This window comes from Platalea leucorodia (genome assembly GCF_965183815.1).
Source record: "Platalea leucorodia genome assembly, chromosome: 1".
Classification (NCBI taxonomy): Eukaryota; Metazoa; Chordata; class Aves; order Pelecaniformes; family Threskiornithidae; genus Platalea; species Platalea leucorodia.
This window is the reverse complement of record NC_138823.1, coordinates 36,891,338-36,910,777: the sequence shown is the minus strand read 5'-3', so window position 1 is coordinate 36,910,777 and position 19,440 is coordinate 36,891,338. Positions and strand designations below refer to the sequence as shown.

At 38.2% G+C, this 19,440-nt stretch overlaps 1 protein-coding gene across 6 annotated transcripts in view; it reads right to left on the bottom strand.

Annotated features, from left to right (window-relative positions):
• Positions 1–19,440, bottom strand: part of NCOA2 (nuclear receptor coactivator 2) — a 197,703-nt gene that overhangs the window by 53,376 nt on the left and 124,887 nt on the right. For all 6 annotated transcript variants that reach the window (XM_082318150.1, XM_082318151.1, XM_082318149.1 and 3 more), the window contains one exon: positions 2,744–2,847. In XM_082318150.1, the coding sequence (XP_082174276.1) occupies positions 2,744–2,847 (104 nt within the window). The remainder of the gene's footprint in view (positions 1–2,743; positions 2,848–19,440) is intronic.

Below are 19,440 nucleotides of genomic sequence, written 5' to 3'. Positions count from 1 at the left end.
GACATTTTACTGCTGACCAGTATTTAGTTCAACTAACAATGATTTACAAGATTTAATTAATCGAGGCTCTAATACAATTTTCTATCAGCATCTCTGCTAGGGATTAGTGTCTTAGACTGCATTTCATCACTGCTTGAAGCCAATGGAAGCATGACCTCTTTGGTTTAGTCCTCACTACACCATGACAGCTCCTGGTACTGTCTGAGGATACGAAGAGCTGGACCAGAGAACCGAGTTGGCTGAAACCTAATACAAGAAAAAAAAAAAAAAAAAAAAGATGCTAGCCACATCAGTCCCCTGAACTGACCCACCATGAAACCACATGGCCTTTAGAGCTGGCAGAAGGGTGTGGATTTGGCTGAACCATTCTGCTTGGCAGTGGTCCACGCTTACACCAATTCAAAGGGATTGCAAAACCAAAGCCATAGCAGATGTTTATCAAAGTCCTAAGGAGAAAACTTTCAAAGGCAGAGACGGCAAGCAAGAGATTATGAGAGTTACTGGCATTCCACAATAATCTTCAGTTTTCCCTACTATTTTCCTACTATAGCAACTTCTTTGGCAAGGAAGTGCTCTGTGCCGTTTCCTCACAGCTGCTTCTTGGGTTGACCACAGAAGTGGTCATCTGAGCCTCGAGTAACACAGGGCTTTACATGCCAGTCTCCCATTTCTTTCTGTTCAATTAATAATCTTGTAGGTAAGCTGCAGCAGACTTTTGAGCAAGTTAATGCACCAAGCCACTTAAATCTTTTAGAATCTTCCGCTTTTGCAATAATTTCTTAATTCTGTCCCCAGATACATGTGATCACAATAAACAACTTTCCTTCAGAGCTATTGGTACAATGGGGGAACAAATAATGGACAACATGCTGGAAGAGAAAACAAGAGAACAGATATTATTTTAGATTATATACAGGAGTGGAAAATACGTTTGTGTTCTTTGAGCTGCTGTCAGCTCTCCCTTGACTATTTTTTCACCCTGTCTTCCTATCTACTTTCTGCTTTAACCAAGAAATATCTTAAAATATTCCTCAGAGGCAGCTGTATGATGAATTTTACTCACTCTCTTCAGCTGGAAACACTCACTATTTTGAGGATTCTTCAGTTTTCTTCTTTAATAAAAACAGACAATTACATTTCTAAATGAAATCAACTAATAAACTGTTCATCAGCACTGCCATTTTTATTATTATTTGGCAATGAAAAAGGCTACGTTTTTGAAGAGGTTTTATAAAGGGGTTCTGTAAAGATGAAATAACTTAATTGCATTTCCTTAAGGAGATAAAGACACAAAGAAAGTATCTGTAGTCCTTTCACAGTAAACATATAACAACTTTCAGTCCTTTTAAGTTTCTTGGTGCAAAAGGACCATGGTTTATTAATTTAGTTCCACTATCTTTCATTGTTAATATGCAATGGTTTTACTGCGAAGAAAAACTAAATTAAATGGAATAACAGAACAGACGGGTGATTTTACATGTCATGTTTGCTGCAATAGCCTATCATGCAAGATAAGCCAGGGAAAAAAAAATCTTATCCTTATTTTCCCTGTGATTAAAACAGGTCCTTACAATTAAATTAATAGAAAGTTAAAGATTAATTTTAGTATAGCAATGTAAGAGATGGATGTTTAACCTTGTTTGATAGCAAAAACAACAACATTCAATTCAGTGAGCATGTATAATAAATATTAAATTAAATCAATTAATTTGTTACTCCCGCTTTTGAAAGAAGAATGTTTTCACTCCAACCTGTCTAATCTTCCTTATGTTTAGTACTGCGATTTTGGAGCCTTTATTTCATACTTAGTACAGAAAACTATCTTTTCATCTAACAAATCATGAAAAATAATACAAATACTTAAAACTGTTTTAACATGCATCTTGTTCCTGCAACATTCAGAAATTACAGGATAATTATGCTTCTGCCAAAGTTGGTTCCTTCAGCTTGATTCATAGTTTGTGTTTTGTTTTATCTAAAGTAACATTTATTCGTCCATACAGATAAAGCCCACAGTCAGCACAGGAATAAACAGTTTGCAAGTGAGCTTAAGCAGATAAAGCAGTAGTGCCAAAGGACAGTAGCATATGACATTAGGATCCCAGATAACATACCTAGCCAACATTGCTATTAATACATTTAGAAGCTAGGTTTTAACCATGCAGCCTTTCGGGATATCAAAATAACAGCTAAATCAGACAGAAATCTTAACTGAACAAACTGAAATACATGGCTTGAAAAGCTCTCCTAGACTACTTTCATATTCTAGAGGGAAGAGTCATGCTGCAAGTGCTGAAATGATAAACCATTGAAACAGTACAGCAATGACATGTAATTTTAGAGGAAGTATTATTCATGTGTATACTACTGTATATGTAAGTCAATGTTTAGGTACAACAGGTCTTCCAAATCTCTCGTGGTTTAGAACAAATAAAACATGCACATGCAGACACCCAAGACTTGCTACCAACTGAAGCCCCTCAAGCTGTCTGCGTTACAAAGCAGCTGAATCGTCTCTTTCTCTGTCTCTCCCCACCCCAGGTTAAAGAGAGTTTCATCACTGAATCCAATAGAAATATGCTGCCTGCTCTTAAATGACATACACCTAAGTAGCCAGGACGGTTTGTCTCTCTTGACCATTCTTTTACAGCGACCCCCGACTGCACGTTCTCATTTCGTTACACTGCTCTTCATCCTAGGGTGAGCAGAACTGGCTTAAATAAAGGAATTTTGTGCTCTTCACCTCAAGCATCATTGGTCCAAGAGCATCCTTGTCGATGACACTCTGACCCGTAGATGATACATCTGCTTTTTGCACTTCATCTTCATTAGCTGCTGCTGCTTTTTCTGCAATGAAGAAAACTATGTATTAAATGACAGAGCAGTGCTCTTTAAATGATACAGTAACAGCCCACAGAGTATTGAGACCAGCTATGAAACGGTTACAGTGCAACAATACCGAAAATGAGATTAAATAGTCTCCCATCATGATTCAACAAAAGCATAACTAGTATATTTGCTTCTCAGTTTTGAAGTTTTGTGACACAAATGAAATAATTCCTGCTGTTCCTCTGCTAGACATTTTACTAAACTACAAAACATAACACCGAGCAAAAACACAGACTCCTCATGAAGGTGCAATGAGCAAAAGCCAGGCTCAAGGTGTATTAAAAGACTGATCTAAAAGAGCATGCAAAGCTCACAGCTGCACAACTTTTCCACGATCGCTATATTTAGAAGGAAAAACATAAGTCCACAATCTACTGTTTCACTACTGAGAAACAGCAGTCTCATTTCTGTTCCCATGCCTCCACCCACATTTTTCCTATCACATAATTTTCATACTGCCTTATTTACCAATATGTTACTAAAACTACATACAATTTCAAGTGCTGTATTTGAAAATTACAGGCAAGAAAACAATGATTTAAGGTTTCTGGAGCATAATGACACGTATTACAATACATTATGTACAATATCACAGATCATACCCAACTCCAAATATAAGGCATATTCATACATACTGGAACTTTCAAATCAAGAGTGTTTATAATTCCTATCAAGTAATGGACTGTATTAATTTTTCTATTCCAAGAATTATATTGGTATTTAAGGGAGAAGTAATAAAAGTAATAAAAACACTATACAAAATACATATTCTACATTACAAGTTAATGAATTGAGTAATTTTTTGTTGCTAGTTCTACACTCAAAACATTATTTTATTATTTTCCAAGCAAATATGTAAAAGCTAGGGCTATACTGCAATCTAGAGTATTAAAAATCATTACAGATTTTTTATTTTTCATGTTATGCAATAATAAACATGGAAGCACACTGAAATTATGATAACAAGAATTTATGCCTTCTACAACCATAAACCAGAATAAGATTCATTGTAGGAATTATTGAAAGTACCATGTGTGGATGAAGCAAAGGGCCTTTGGAAAATCACCCTTAGTGAAAATTGAAGCATCAGTCATACAAATGAAAATGTATCCAAATGTACAGTATTTTCCACTATCTGTAGATCTGCAATACTGCAGCCAAAGTTCCTCTGAACTCTTTCCTTGGCAGAGGTTATAAGGTCAGTGTGAATATATGCTACTTAGACATACAGTAAAGGAACTGCTTCTGAAAACCCCTGGGTGTTCTCCTAGCAGCGATCACCCACTGGCAACAAGGCTTTGGTCACTCAGGCTGTCTCATCCTAGATTTCTATGGTTTCTGGCTTTCATGAAAAAAAGAGTCACGAACATCTTAGCCGCCTTCTTAGGGTGTGTTCATATACAATATAACACCATTGTGAATAACGATGAAACAAAACTGTTCTGAAGATGGACTCTTGCAACTAAGGGAATAATTTTAAATCACTTTAATTAGCATAATCTGATAGAAACAAATACGCTAGAAATAACTATTAACTCTTCCTCTGCCACTTAAACTCACCAGGATACAAAATTAGTATTTCTGGTTTGGACTGAGGACTGCAGTGGGATTTTTTTTTTTCCCCTTTTCTTTCATCTTCTTTTAGCAAAAAGCAGAGATTAGTTGTAGCAGAAAAAAACTGAACAATCCTTCCCACACTACAATATAGCAGAGTTGGCACCATATGATGATACAATACTGAAAACATGTTCTAAAAATTGTGAAAGAATTCTAAAAGATTCTAAAAATAGGGTTGAGCTTTTAATAAAGTCGGCGATGATACTTGTTTCCCATCTGTTCCTGGTAGCATGAAGTGATCCCTGGTTTCCAATGCAAAATATTATAATGGATACAGATATCAGCTTCCTGCTTTCATCCCCTCACTGCTCCAGCCACTGATACCACCTTGAGTATTGGAGAACAAGGGATTATACCCTATGCAATAGAGATGGAGGGGCTGCAGATATGGTACAGCAGTGGTGTGCAAGCACATTCACTACACGCTATTTCCTGGTTTCACCAATTTACAAAGACTACTTTTACTGACTATTTTTCACATAATACAAAACGTTTGCTGAACATTTTTGTCACTCTTGCAACCAAGGAGTTCATACAAACCACCAATAACATATCTATAAAAACAACTGTTCTCTTTTATGCACACAGGCAAGGTTTTATACTAAGAAAAAGGAAAAAGTTTTTAATTACTGTAATGGTAATCAACACAGAAGCTGCGATACCTGGTCATACCAGGGATCTCTCAAGCCTCATATCCACTCTCTGAAAGTGGCTGCTTTCCCTTCAGTGTATGAAAATGCTATTTAGACCTAAACTCTGCCTACCTGGCTCTCCCAGTGACGATGACAACAGACTACACTACTCGTGATGTTTGTTGGGTGTTCTGAAAAGCATTATAAATCACAAGTACTCCCAAATGATGGACTTCATAACTGGATCTGTAACTTCATTGTGTAAGAAGTTAAGTGGACGGAGAACTCAGAAGAGGCTATACATTCAGGCCACCGGTCCCTATACATTTATTTAAGCGGCACTGTATAGGAAACCATGTCCTCAGACAGCCTCTGAACAGGACCAGCAGTAACTTACGTCGATCTTAAAAACTGCAGCTACTGATAACGTTAAGCCGTGCAGTAAATTATCCATTTTTGACTGAACTACAAAGCCTCTTGTGAAGAGTCTATCAGCACATACAGGAAAAGTGAGTGCAAACCCTGTCAACGGTGTTGTCCTGACAGACAGCCATGGGGAACCTCCTGAAATGCAAATCTTTTCTTCGACGATACAGCATGCGGGGCTAATTGAGAACAAAAATTTGTTGCAAGAAGGTTGGAAAAAAACAACAACTGATACATGAATTTCTAGTGCCGACAACGCTCGTGCATTTATCACAAGTCGGCATTTTTTGTTTTTCTTAACAGTTCCAGCTCCTGGCAGTGCAAGTAGCAGTGCAAAAATGTAAAGTTTACTTTTCCTTTTTTTACTTCTCCTATCTTTTTTAGGTTCACTGGGGGCCCTACAAACATATCGAAAGCACAGAGAGTTTATTATTTCTACACTAGATTAATGATTTTTGAATGTTAGGGGTTAGGAAAATAGCAGCAGAGGCCAAACCTTGCAAAGCCTCTCAGAAGCCTTTTTTCCAGCCCCATGGGAATTGCTGGTATTACCCTGTGACTAACCACAGCCGCTAGATTTCTCCACTGCGGCCACTAACACGGAGAGCAGGAGCTGGTTCCCTCATCTCGCACCTTCCAGTGATGCCGCCTCCTAGAACAGCGATGCCCCTGTTCAAATGTGAAATGCCAGGAAAGCGTTACCAGGCATCCTACAGGCACGGCGGCTAAAGCAGAGCGGAGGCTTAGTATGGAAAGAGAAATACAGCCTTGTGCCGGCGGAGGAAGTGAGCAGCGTGGAAAGGGGCTTCCCATGGCTTCACCTCCACACAGGGAATTCTCCAATGGAGAGGGAGGGAGCATTACATTAGAAACTGGTCCCATCCTTACGAGTATGGCTACCAGGGATCAAGCATATTTTATCTAAATTACAGCGGAATAAACTTCACACACATGAAATAATTATTAGCTCTGCTAAATTAAGAGTTTAGCCTAGAGAGAAAAAAAAATTTAAATAAAATAGAAATACTCCTGAGAGAGATACTACAAAGAACATATACATCCAATTATGTAGCATTTTAGCAATGTGTGTAATTTAGACTTTAAACTATGGATATGTTTACAATTGTATACGCAGTAATATACTAAAATACATATTAGTATTTTCAATCGGGCATCTTCCTAGCGATGTATTTAAACTGTATTTACTTTTCTACAGTAATATGCAGAAGAAAGAAGGAAAAAAAAAGCCCTCACAAATATTTCCTGACAAATTTATCAGTGGGAAAGCCTCAAGCTTTATTTGAAGCTCATTCCAGATTCTGAAAGCAAACCTTTGTGAAATCACATTAGTTTAACAGAAATTCATAAGTCAGAGAAAGAGAAGCCAAAAGCAATAGTTTGAAGTCTCCTGCTATGCTTTAACTTAGGAAGCCTTCCTTGTTTTCCATCCTCCCAACTCAAGCTATGTCGGTTCTCTCTGGATTTCTGACAGCAGACTCGGGAAGTGCTGCTGACGGGCATCGCCTTCTCTTGGTTGTGTTTCAAACCCTCCCTCCCTACAGGTGGGCAGGCAGGCCCAGCTGAACCACCCAAAAAGCTCTCTTTGGCTGTATTCAAGCTCTACTCCAACTTCCTTAATGAAACTGGCTACAGAAATAGTTCCCCCTATGCTCTCTGCAAAACCAAAATGCATTTTCAAAGTGAAGAACAAAACTGTAGCCTCTATAGGGATTGCAAAAAGATGAAGCCCAATCTGAAAGAGAAAATTTGCATCAACACACATTTTGTTTATTTTTCATAAGAGAAACACTTAAGGTTCATCATAGAACAAGAGAAGCAAAAAAGAGATGCTGGCAAAATGCTGGACAGGGCAGCACCCATGTTCTGCAAACTGCTGAGGAAAAAGGTCAAGAGAAAAAAAACTGTTAACAGCAGAATCAAATTTATTATCCAATACTGTTTAAAAAAGGTTTTCTCAGGTTCCCTATAAAATTCCTGTTCTTCATAATTTTCTGGAATTGCTATTGAAATGTCACACCCATCTCAAATCATATACCCTCATTTATATAATAATATATAAAAAAATATAAAAATAAAAAAGTAAAGTAAAAGCAAGTAAAAAATATAAGCAAAGAGATTTATTGTAAGGGATACTAGAAAGCTTAACTCTACATGTTAAAAAAATCACATGAATCAAGAAAGATCCTTATAACAGTAACAGCAACGTCTCTTGAAAGTGATTGTAAATGTTGTATAATGTTTAAACATGCAATTAAAATTTACACTACAACTGTCTTGAATACAACTTATTTCTCCACTTTTGTATGCATTAGCCAACTACTTTTGTCTTGCCTCATTCATATTTGTGAGTAAGTTTACCCTGTGTGGTCCCTCTGATCTCTCCTGAATTGCCATGCAAAAATAAAATCCAAACAAACAGTCAAGGAAAGAGTAAAAGTATGTAACTGGCCAAAGATAAGGGTAGACATAGTATTAAAAAATAATCTTAACATGTAATAGAAAGTATACTTTGTAAACTGTTATATTTTAGTTGACATTACAGTTTTAAGTATTAGATTTAATAACATTTGAAATAGTAGGTTTAATAACATCTGTGTATGACTGTTGCTAAGTAATGATATTGACTGTGGTCATGGACAGGAGGTTTTTAACATGAATAGGGCTATACAAAAAGTACCTTCAAATGTATCGACTTGAATAAAAAAACAGAAAAAAACAACAAAAAGAAAAACTGTATTTGGTAACGTGAGTAGTTTTGGATCACTACACATGATGAAGCAAAGCAGTGAAGAACGTGTAAGTTATTTTGATGCTTGGTTAACCACAGGGAAAGCAGCTCTGCCTTGTAGCTCTGTAATTCAAAGCACTATGATCCATGGCTCACATGGAGTTTGATAGCCACATGCACGTTTCTTACCCAGTTCCCATTGCATCGACACAAGTTGTTTTTTCTCCCTGAAAGCAAGTAATTTTTCAAAAGACTGGTGCCTAAGAAACAGCAACTATTTCAGCAATCAATTTTAAGACCAGCTTATCCCACCCCTGTGAATAAACTTAGCTACTATTTTAGGGAAGTGATTATGTAGTGAGGTTGCTCTTTCATCATACAGCATACATCTGGCCAGAGCAAAGAAGCTATTAGACTCTTGAATACTTTTTTTTCCCTCAGAAACTATAGATCAAGTCTTACAGGAAAAACTATGCAACATCTCAGGAAGGTTTTAGGAGGTAAAACAAGGGAGAATTATGCATCTGCACCGAACTAAAATTAGAAAAGCTGCCATATGGCTCTGTGAAGCCAGCAGCACGTTCTTATTCATTAGGAAGCATTCTGCTAACATAAAAACACAAGGCCTTCCTGTGCTCTCTAAATGTGTTTATCTTTTCAACATTAATGCACGATATATCATCAGGCTGCTGAAATCTCCTGCAGTGCATATTAAAAAAGCACAGCTGCACTTTTTCTCAGCACGTTTATTCACGGTGAGCAATCTAAGAGCACAGCTTTGCCCACCTCCCCGACACACAGCCCTCTTGTTAGCACAGCTCGGCTCCCCTTCAGCTGGAAAGGACCGCGCGCCCACCCGCCCACTCGCCCATCCAGCCCAGCAGCGCCCCACACCTCCCCATGCCCCGCTCCACTCATCACACCCACATGGTTTAGCATTACATTTACTACCGCTGGTGGAAGCACACTTAAATTGTAAATGACCCCAGGGTTTAAGCTAAAAGCCCTCAGAAAGCTGTAAGCTCAATTACTCGCTCAGGAGTAATAGCACTTACAACACCGCAATTTCTTCTTTGCAGTGTTTTCAGCTTCTAATCGGCGCAGCGCTCTCCCATCCCGCACATACCTGCCCCACCTTCCCACTGTAAAGAAGCATCAGTAAGACGCTAGCTCTACGAAAAGCTTTGCATTCTCACAAAAACACCAAACAGAGGTAAACTTTCACGAAGCTTTTCAAGCTTTGAGTGATGTCTGCTCTTGGAAAATTCAGTAACAGTAGCCAGTGTGTAACATTTTCATGGACACTGAAAGTAAAACAAGCACTGAAAAACCATGATGGATTTAGGAATAGCAAGAAACAGAAGCAATAATACATAAAATTAATACTAGTTTCATTTGTCTTAATCATGTGACATTTCTCCATCATTCTTTTTCTGTACAAGTCAGCATTTTTGCCACCCAGTACAACTTCTGTAAGAGGTACTGCCTGAGAAATAATTGCCCCCAACTCAGTTAAACTGGAACAAGGACAAAAATAATGAAATTCAACAGACCAAGAACAATATTTAACTGCTGGACAGAAGGAAGCCTAGTATCTCTGTATGTATTTTTTGCTAAATACTTTAATACACATTTTACTACCTTTTCCTTGGTTTCTTCTCTTCCCCAAGCTCATTTTGCCTGTCTTTTCGGTTGTCACGTCTACGATCCGTTTTCTCTCATTATTACAAAACTCAATGGTCTACTTCTTGGAAGCGAGGAAGAGGACTGGCAGCAGTGGTGGAAGTGCCCCCTCCTTCCTCCCCTCGCCCCAGGAGCCGGTCAGCTCCAAGCCCCATGAGCTGGGGGTATCGCAGTGCCACGCTCCCAGCACACGGCTCCATTCAGAGCACTGAGGCTGAGTCTCACCCTCTACAAATACACTTACATAGCTCCTCTAAAGATTGCTAACTCTTGGATTTAACAGCGGCAATTAAAAGTGACAATGTTATTTACAGAAATAGCATTATTTGCAGAAATATGTACCTACTATTCCCAGACTTACCTACTTAATGCAGTGGCAGAGATTATTCACACCTGAGATGACCTCAGAAGGTCACTAGTTTCCATTAAGTTAAGGACTGAGGACTTAAGTAAAAGCCAGAATTACAACCCACTTGCTGCTGCTTAACTGAAGAATAAAGTGTCCTATCCGGGACCCCAAATCCTCAACGGCTTGATCCATCCCCAGCATGCAATAAAAATACAAAACAACACAGCAAGTAAAATAATTTCCCTGCTGAGATTATTTCTAGTATTTTTATTTATCAGTAAAGACACAGAAGGACAACCGTCATCCTACCATTTAAGTGAAATCTAAGCTGACTAAAAGCAACCCTGGATCCAGAAACTATTTCTCACCCCATGCCTTGTTTTAAACTGTGAGGATACGTCAAGCTACCACATTGTGAGTGGAAAGCGGTTTTTCACGAAGACCTCTTGAATGTGGAATTAAGCTTCTATCACAACCTTTACCTGCTGAGGCCCTGGACATGCTGCAACATCGACCTTTTCCACTAAGTTTTCAGAAAAAGTAGAAAGGAATATAACCGGGTGTAGCTTTAGTCCTGCAGAATTTTTCGACAGGTCTTAGCTTATTAAAATATTTGAGTACATTCAACATACGCTTTTATTTAAAATGAAAGGGTGTGCTTAACTTGCAAAGTGATAAATCAAATGTGTGTGTATTCCTATGTTTTTAAGATATATTCTTTCTCTTTTCTCCAAAAAGACCACTAATGCTATCTCTCCAGTTTATACTGACTGGCTAGAGAAAGAGCATAAATAAATTAATCATCAAAGGTGCTGCCTGCCCAGGAGACTTCCCTATCAAACGGCCAAAATCCAGGATGGTGCTGAGAATTCACAATTTTCACTGGTTTAAAATGCCTTTTTTTTAAATGCTGGGGTTTTGGGGGTTATTTCTGCATTTACACTTCCTAGGAACGTGTAGTTACCGGTATATCTCCAATCTCTGACTGGTTGTGATGCAATTTAGAATATTTTGTAAGTGCCTAAAATATAGTAGATCAAGTACATTGGCTATCAGTGCCTCACCCCAAAATACCCTCAATTTAATCAGTCACTTATTATTCTATTCTGGAATCAGATAAGCAGATTCAAATATATGCATCTGTAGCTGTAAACACAAACACTTACATATCCGCGAAACAGTTTTGCCTCTGTTGGTATTTAGATGACTTCAAAACACTCACATAAACTACTCAAGTGTACATGATAACAAATGCCATGCGTCCATCAGCATTAACTTAAAATCTGTTACATTAATATGGCTGAATTTCAAAAGAAAGAGCCAAGCTAACTGACCTCTGCATTGAAATATTAGATATAAATATTTGGCATCACTCAATTTAACGAAGTCATCATTTTCTTTGGTATGTACTGAATTAGGACAGAAAATTTTACTGTATTTTTTGGCATTTACAATTTTATAAGTGTTAGATATTTACTTAATGAGTAACCTCATCTTGTTTTGATAATTCATCTCTAAAAACAGCATTAATATGAATGTCTAAGTGGTGGGAGCCTGATGTTCTTTAACATTTTGGCTGAGCTGATGTTTTCAAAGACAAGAAATATGGCAGGATCTGATAATTTTGTTCAAAACAGGGCTCCATCACTGTCTCAGAAATAATATATTGCTTTCACAAAAGTTAACAGTTTTCCAGTTGGGTCTTTGACGCGTAAAAACACAGGCAAGATTTTGAAAATAAAAATACAAGGGTTAACACTCTTTAGACTAGAATCTGCAGATGCAATTGCCAAGCTAATTAAACTTATAGGTTTCCAAAACTCCAGCCAAAATAACATATTGCAAAGGAATATTAATTTAGCCAGACTCTGTTTCTTGAAGCCTCACTCTTATGTACTCAACCAACTGTTAAAAGGAAACAGATGACTCCCTTTCTTTGAATGCCACATCGCCATGATTACAAAATATCTTCTTTATTTTAGGATGCTGATGATAAATCTTTGTGACACACCAGATTATTCACAACAACAGGCAAAGATCTTTTTGCTTTTATAAATTGCCATTGACGACTGCAAAAGTTTTCAAGAGACCTAATAGAGCGCACCAGAAGAAGTGCGATAGATCATGGGCTCCCTATGAGCCCATGAAAAAAAAAAGTTTCCATAATGAAGCATAGGCCAAAATGGAGCACAGATAACTGAAGACAGCTAAGGAAGAACAGAAACAAGCTTAATTTAATATGTCCATGCTAACATGGATAGCAGGACTCCTACTGCTTCTAATAGTCCAGATCATAGTAGATAAATCTTTTACTACAAAGCTCTAAATCATTAAGGACAAGTAAAGTTTTCTTCCTATAATAGCCCAGTGTTCAGAAATAGAAGCTGGGGCCCCTCTTCTTGCTTGTCTAACCCACCATCACAGGCCTCAGCGAAACATTTAAGTCAATTCAGAAACAGAAATGTTCCTATTACTGCAAGGAAAACAGAAGGAAAAACAAACGCTTCCTAAAAGAACCTGTTTGCTTCTGCATGTTAGTTACTTAAAGGAATTTTTTAACCCAAATCCTTTATGAAACTATGTTTAAGATTCATTTCATGTATTTCAACAGTGGCTACATTACTTCAGGTATGTTATGAATACAGCATGGCTGTTGGAAGGATGGCAATGACTATTAACACGTATCGTTTAAGATATTCTCTAAAATTAAAAGATCTTTTTTCATTGCCCTAGAAAAGTTCGGCTTATCTTGTTGCTAAGATTTACGTCCAGACAAAGTCACTTTTAATCTCAATTACGTTAATTTCTTCTGTCACATTTTAAAATGCCTGCTAATAGAACCGATAGGTACAAATGGGCTCCTTTCAATAGACTGAACCATACTCACAACTTAATTAATAAGGTGTTATCCTTTCTTGTTCTCTACTTCAGAGTCATGAAGTAGGGATCAGCACCTGGTCTTAAATAAGTCAGTATAATCCATAAACAGAAAAATAATTAAACACAAACGGTATTGCTTTCTCTATTTTCTCAGTCAGCTTTACCAGTTCTCCTCTGAGAAAAAACTTTGATCTACCTTAAAAACAGTTCCCTTAACAGTGAGCGACTAGCAGCTCCTTGGAAAGGATGCTCCATGTGATGGCGGTGGGCGCTGCCGTGGCCAGCTCCGTCGCCTCGCTGCTCTTCCCCAGCCCCAAGGTCCCGACACTGCGCAGGCTGGGCGTGAGGTGCCCCCGTTTGGCAATCGTCTCATTGAGCATGCTGAACAAACGTGGCTTTAACCAGAGCACCAACAGGTGAGATCTTTTAAATAATAGTTGTTATTTCCACAGGATTATGGGTCCGCCTCAGCCTAAACATTTAAGGATACAGGGTTCTGAGTTAAGTATCTAAATTCTAAGCCATTTGTAGATCTGTGCCAAGAAACCAAACTCCCACCTTTGGAAAGGGTTTAAGCTTTTGAGATAAAGGATATATGCTCCTTGTCTGAGCTTCACAGAAAGAAAGAAAGAATGACAATGCCCACAACCATCACAGAGCTCAGGGAAAGGAAGAGTATTCTTACACAGTAACTCACAATGACCCTGAGAAAGCCCATATTCTCCCTCAGTTATATTTAATAAAGGTTTTATGGACTGGCTTCTCTGCCTGTATCACTGATGCAAAAACACAACAACAAAAAAAAGCTTATTGGGCACCTTCACATTTTAGATTGCCAACTACAAACACATAATTATATTTCAAACATGAAGTACAACGGCCTGACAAGCTGTATTATAATGTCTAGTTAAAATCAGCATCTCTAGCAGTTAGACAGATGGTGACTCAACTTTCAGGCTTAATGGTAATCACAAAACCCCTTGATATCGATCAGTGTAACACTCAATGATTTATTAGTAAGTTTTGTCACATTCCCTAAAATGATTTGATGATTTCTTACTGCAGCACTGCAGAGAAAAAGTAGTATCTGAGAGACAAGAGCGAATGGAATAAAACTGTCACAGGTACAGTGATGCTGGTCCCAAAATTATGGCTAAAGCTGGACTGAAGGCAAGAGAGAGCATAACTGGGGAAGAAGTGGAAAACAAAATGCAGGACGATTATTAAAAAGAAGAGAAAACAGTAAAGGCTGAAATACAAGAAAATCCATTCTACATAAAATATCACTTTTGACAGCTAGTGACAGGGAGTATTGCATTCAGAAAAGTCTAGGGGGATATTAAGAAATAACTGAAGACAGAAAAATAAACTCAAACATTCAAATATTTTCTCCAAGCTAAGGGGGTAAAAGGTTTTGTAGAAAAGAAGGAAGACAGGAAGAATTTTATGTTATTGGCACAAAATACCTCGATATTTTTCCACCCAATACCAAAATAAACCAAGTCTAAATGAGGGTCCCTCTGAGTTTTCCGATCTATATTTAGAATTTACAACCTTGACATCTCTTCCTCCTCTTTTTTCCCATTTCCAAGTGAATCAATTGTTATATTTAAGTACACTTCCTCTTCAGTGTTGAACATAGGCCCAGACCTAATTTGACATAGAATAACCTGTCTCTGGAAGACATCTCCCGCAGAAGGATCATGGGAACTGCAGGCTGTTCCAATTCTTTCTAGGAAATTGTGCCTCAGAAAAAAAAGTACCAGTAAAAGGCTAGTGCTCTTCATGCTCACACATCTTAAGACGACAAGGGACCGCTCTAACTGTCTAGTGAGATCTCTGTAATGCATCCCAAAATGTTTCACCAAGTGACTACTGCATCATGCCAAGAACTTCCACTGAATTACAATATATATTTTGAAGGACATTCAAATTTGTTCAGAAGGGCTGACAGAACCTACCAATTTCTTCATTAGGTTGCTTGAAATTTCAATTAACTTTCCACTAAAAATCTGGTTTTGGCCACAGATTCCAGGTGTTAGGCCGTATCCTGCCTTTGCCTGTTAAAGAGTCCTCTGTGGCAGGCGCACTGCATAGCTGCATCTCACTTTGCATCGCTAAGCAAGTCAAGGTTTGCAGGGACATGCCTTTCTGATTCAAGATGAATACAGCCTGAGTGAACAGAGGTACCACACTGCTGCTTCTTCCAAAGGGGCACGTGGATACTATTTCACATAACATGGCAATATCTGGAGCATCTCCAGATATGGAGTATCTACTTTGAAAGTTTTCTACTTTAGCAGAACTTAGATTTATGTACTTTTCTGTCTCCATCTTCTGACATTTGCTCTGATCTTGTGTGAGCTAAAGAAGAGTGGTTTTCTTTCAGAGAGAAGAGGGAGAGTATGTGTGTGTGTAAGTGTGTACTAAAGACACAAGAGTACCCATTGTCCTGTAAAATACATACAGATGTGCCAACACACTTTAATGATGAAAGGCAACAGAAGGCATATATATCTTGGCTCTCTAACCATCTGTCTGAGGGCATTTACTAGGAGCTCAACAGTGTACACGACAGAACAAGATCATTTGCCACATCATCTTTCAAACTTCAGTCCATGTTTTTTTTCCCCACTTGCACGCTGTGGATTTTCATAAAAGAAACTGAAAGCTGAAGCAGTAACTGTTTTTCATATCCTCAGTCGTTTCACATTCAAGGACCCTATTTCTAACTAACTGTGCAGCTGTCCATACGTAGAATCTTTTCAAGAAATAACAAAATGCATGACTTAGAACAGATGCAATTAGCTTGGTTCTAGTTTGAACACAGAGGAGCCTTTGATCAATACCTCTTTAATATGCTGTGAATCCACAGGTTTTCAGGATTCAAACATGGTATGAAAGGCATTGCACCCTATTGTGAGTAAATATTATATTATCACTTTTCAGGCTGCAGTCTTTAAAAAGAAAAGATAAAAGCTGTGCAACAAAAGCTAGGTTCCTTATAATAGATGATCTTATTTTGACTGAAGCATCATCACTACTCTCAGCAAATTAATTTGCTACTCCATAAATTAAGCTCCACAGAGACAGTCATGATAACATGAAGTCTCCTTCATTTACTTGCTTTACATGTTGCTGAGATTAGTACATTGCATTCACTAACCTAAAGCATACAGCAAGCCCTGGTGCTGGTATAGTCAGCACCTTTTACATTACCTACCTTCCAGCAATAAGAGACTACAAACATTAAGGCTCAAATCAGCAGCCCCCAATTCTTCTTTAGCACCTAAACTCAGTAGATCTTATTGACCAGACACCTCCGAAGACAAGAGCAGCTGGTGAGAAACACTAGACTCAAGAGCTTAGCTCATATTGTGGAAGGCTGGATGTCAGCCTGTATTTCTGTATTTTACTTTTTTTCCCAAATTTAAAATGCTACATGCATTTATGATGTTTACAGTTTGTAAGAGATTACATGATAAACTGCAAAAGAAAAACTGTAAAGTTTTGAAGTTTAAAGTGCTCAGTGACAGTTTAAATGCAGCCTGAGAAGAACACACTATCTGCAAGGAGGTAGCCTCCAAAATCCTAAATTTCAGGAAGAGATGTCTCCATCTTTCTTATACAAGACATTTTAACTACACTCCCAGAAGTAAAAAATACATAGACCATTCTATGATTGTTAAATATTAAAGTAACAAAACCAAAACTTTAATGAAAATATTTCTGCAACAAAGAGGGAACACTTGAGACATATCCACCAAAGCATGTTAAATATAGGAAAAGAAGCTCAATCCTTTGTTGCATTCTCCAACATCGGTGTTATAGACCTCTTAGATCGCAACCATCTTTGCAGCTACAGAACATAAAATAAACAACCATGCTCCACTAGTTTGAATGATTTTCCCTCTTGGTCATTTAGAAGTTATGAAAGAAAACAAAACAAAGATGAAAGAAAAGCCAAATACAAGTAGGATACAAAATAAACAAGCAAATTTCCCTGTAACACCTGCCAATAATTACTGTTTCTACCTGAAAAAGACCACTATCTTAACAGTTAGGAGTGAACGTTTAGTTTCTCTTCAACTTTGAGCCACAACTCGGAATCAACACTTAGTTTTCTGGTCTAAAACTTCAAGCATATTATCTCTAGAACTGAAGTCATCCATCATCGACAAAGTTGAAGCCCACGGACAAGAGACACGTCTTGTTAAGTGACAGCCACCGCCTGACTCCCTGCAATGCCCAACAGCGTCACGACAGCTGTGGGTGTTGGCCCATGGCTCAGTCATTGCTGGCACGTTTGCACCCATGTTGGAGGGGGCCCCACCAAGGACCTGTGGGGAGACAGATCCTCTCCTCCGGGTCAAAGCAAAAATACTGCTCAGGTTCACCACACAACCACACATATGCTACTGCCAGGGTAAGGGAGGGAATGGAAACTCCTGGCCAGGAGGAGGGCAGGGATGGTGGAACCAGGGCTTTCAACAGCTGCCTCATTTCCCGCAGGTTAGCCCGCAGCCTGCACATCAACATCTTTAGGACCACTCTATTATTGCTCTTAGTCAGAACAAAGAAAAACATTGAAAAATTAACCTAGATCTCCTCATCAGGTGACAAATAAACAGTCTCACTAACTTTGAGGAACAAGGCTATATTTATTCTAAAACAGCAGATAGGACTTTAAACATGATTAGGAAGCAAAAAACTACAACAATCCACTAAATCCTATTAAGTGCATATATTTTACACTAGTTTCACGATTTTGATTACCAGTTTGATGATTATTTTTGTCTGTTTTCTTGAAGCAAGAGAATCACAGAATCACAGACTGGTTTGGGTTGGAAGGAAGCTTTAAAGATCATTTAGTCCACCCCCCTCTGCCACGGGCAGGGACATCTTTCATTCGATCAGGTTGCTCAAAGCCCCGTCCAGCCTGACCTTGAACACTTCCAATGATGGGGAATCCGCAGCTTCTCTAGGAAACCTGTTCCAGTGTCTCACCACCCTCATGGTAAAAAAATTGCTTCCTTAAGTCCAATCTAAATCTACCCTCTTTCAGTTTAAAACCATTGCCCCTTGTCCTGTCACTACACGCCTTGGTAAAAAGTGTCTGTCTTTCTCATAAGCCCCCTTTATATGTTGAAAGCAATATATATATATATATAGCTGCAATAACATCTCCCCAGAGCCTTCTCCTCTCCAGGCTGAACAATCCCAACTCTCTCAATAGTTTGAGCCCAGTTTGGACACAACTATATGTCATAAAGGCATCTTCAGCTACTCCTCTCATAAGTCATATTAATTAAACTATAACACTGCTTCTACAGAAAACTACCAGTATAGTTGAAGTGCCATAACTTACATGTAGATAAGGTCTAAGCAAACTAGTCTGCATGATATGCAACTCCAGTAAAATAAGCAAACCCCAGGAAATTTCCCACTTGATGGGTCTGCTGGCTAATAACTACTTTTCATCAGAGCCAGAAAAGAAACTGATGGTCTGCATTACCTAAAACCAGTTTAAATTCTTCAGTGAAGCAGTAGTTGCCTGCAAGTAGTAAAGTCAACATAACTGGATATTTAGCTGAAAAGCTTTACAATGTACAGAGGAAGATCAAAGCCATTTTCAGCTTGTCACTCTCAGCTGTAGGTAGAGGAGACAGCAAAGCAAATTCAGTAACAGATTTTTTTCTAAGTGTTCTGCATAAATTGTTTGACTTCACAGCACAAATTCCTCCGACACTTAATTCAGTCTTAAAATCCTATCATGCAGAACTCCTTCAAAAAAAGATTCAAAAATTGGCATCAATTTTAAATCTTCTGCCATCTCAAATACGATTAACATAAAAAAATGTAATTACAGTAAAATTGACCAACTGAAATATTTGCAAAACAAAAAACAACAAACAAAACCCAAGTCTCCCTACACTCTTGTCTTAATATCCTGATTTGGTAAGATATTTATGCACATAACTTTAAACCTTTAAGTAGTTCCACTGACTTAACAGGGATTACTCATCTGCTTAAAGTTAGGCAGTTGCTTAAATACCTTGTGAAATATGAATCTAAATTCAGATCTGATAAATTCAAAGCAGCAGCAACCAAAGTAACACCTCATTACAGCTTTAAGACCATGCTGTTTTCCTTTAGCGAGCAATTTTACTTGCATACTGGCGCTGGAGGCAACAATAGGCTATCTGCGGGAGTGA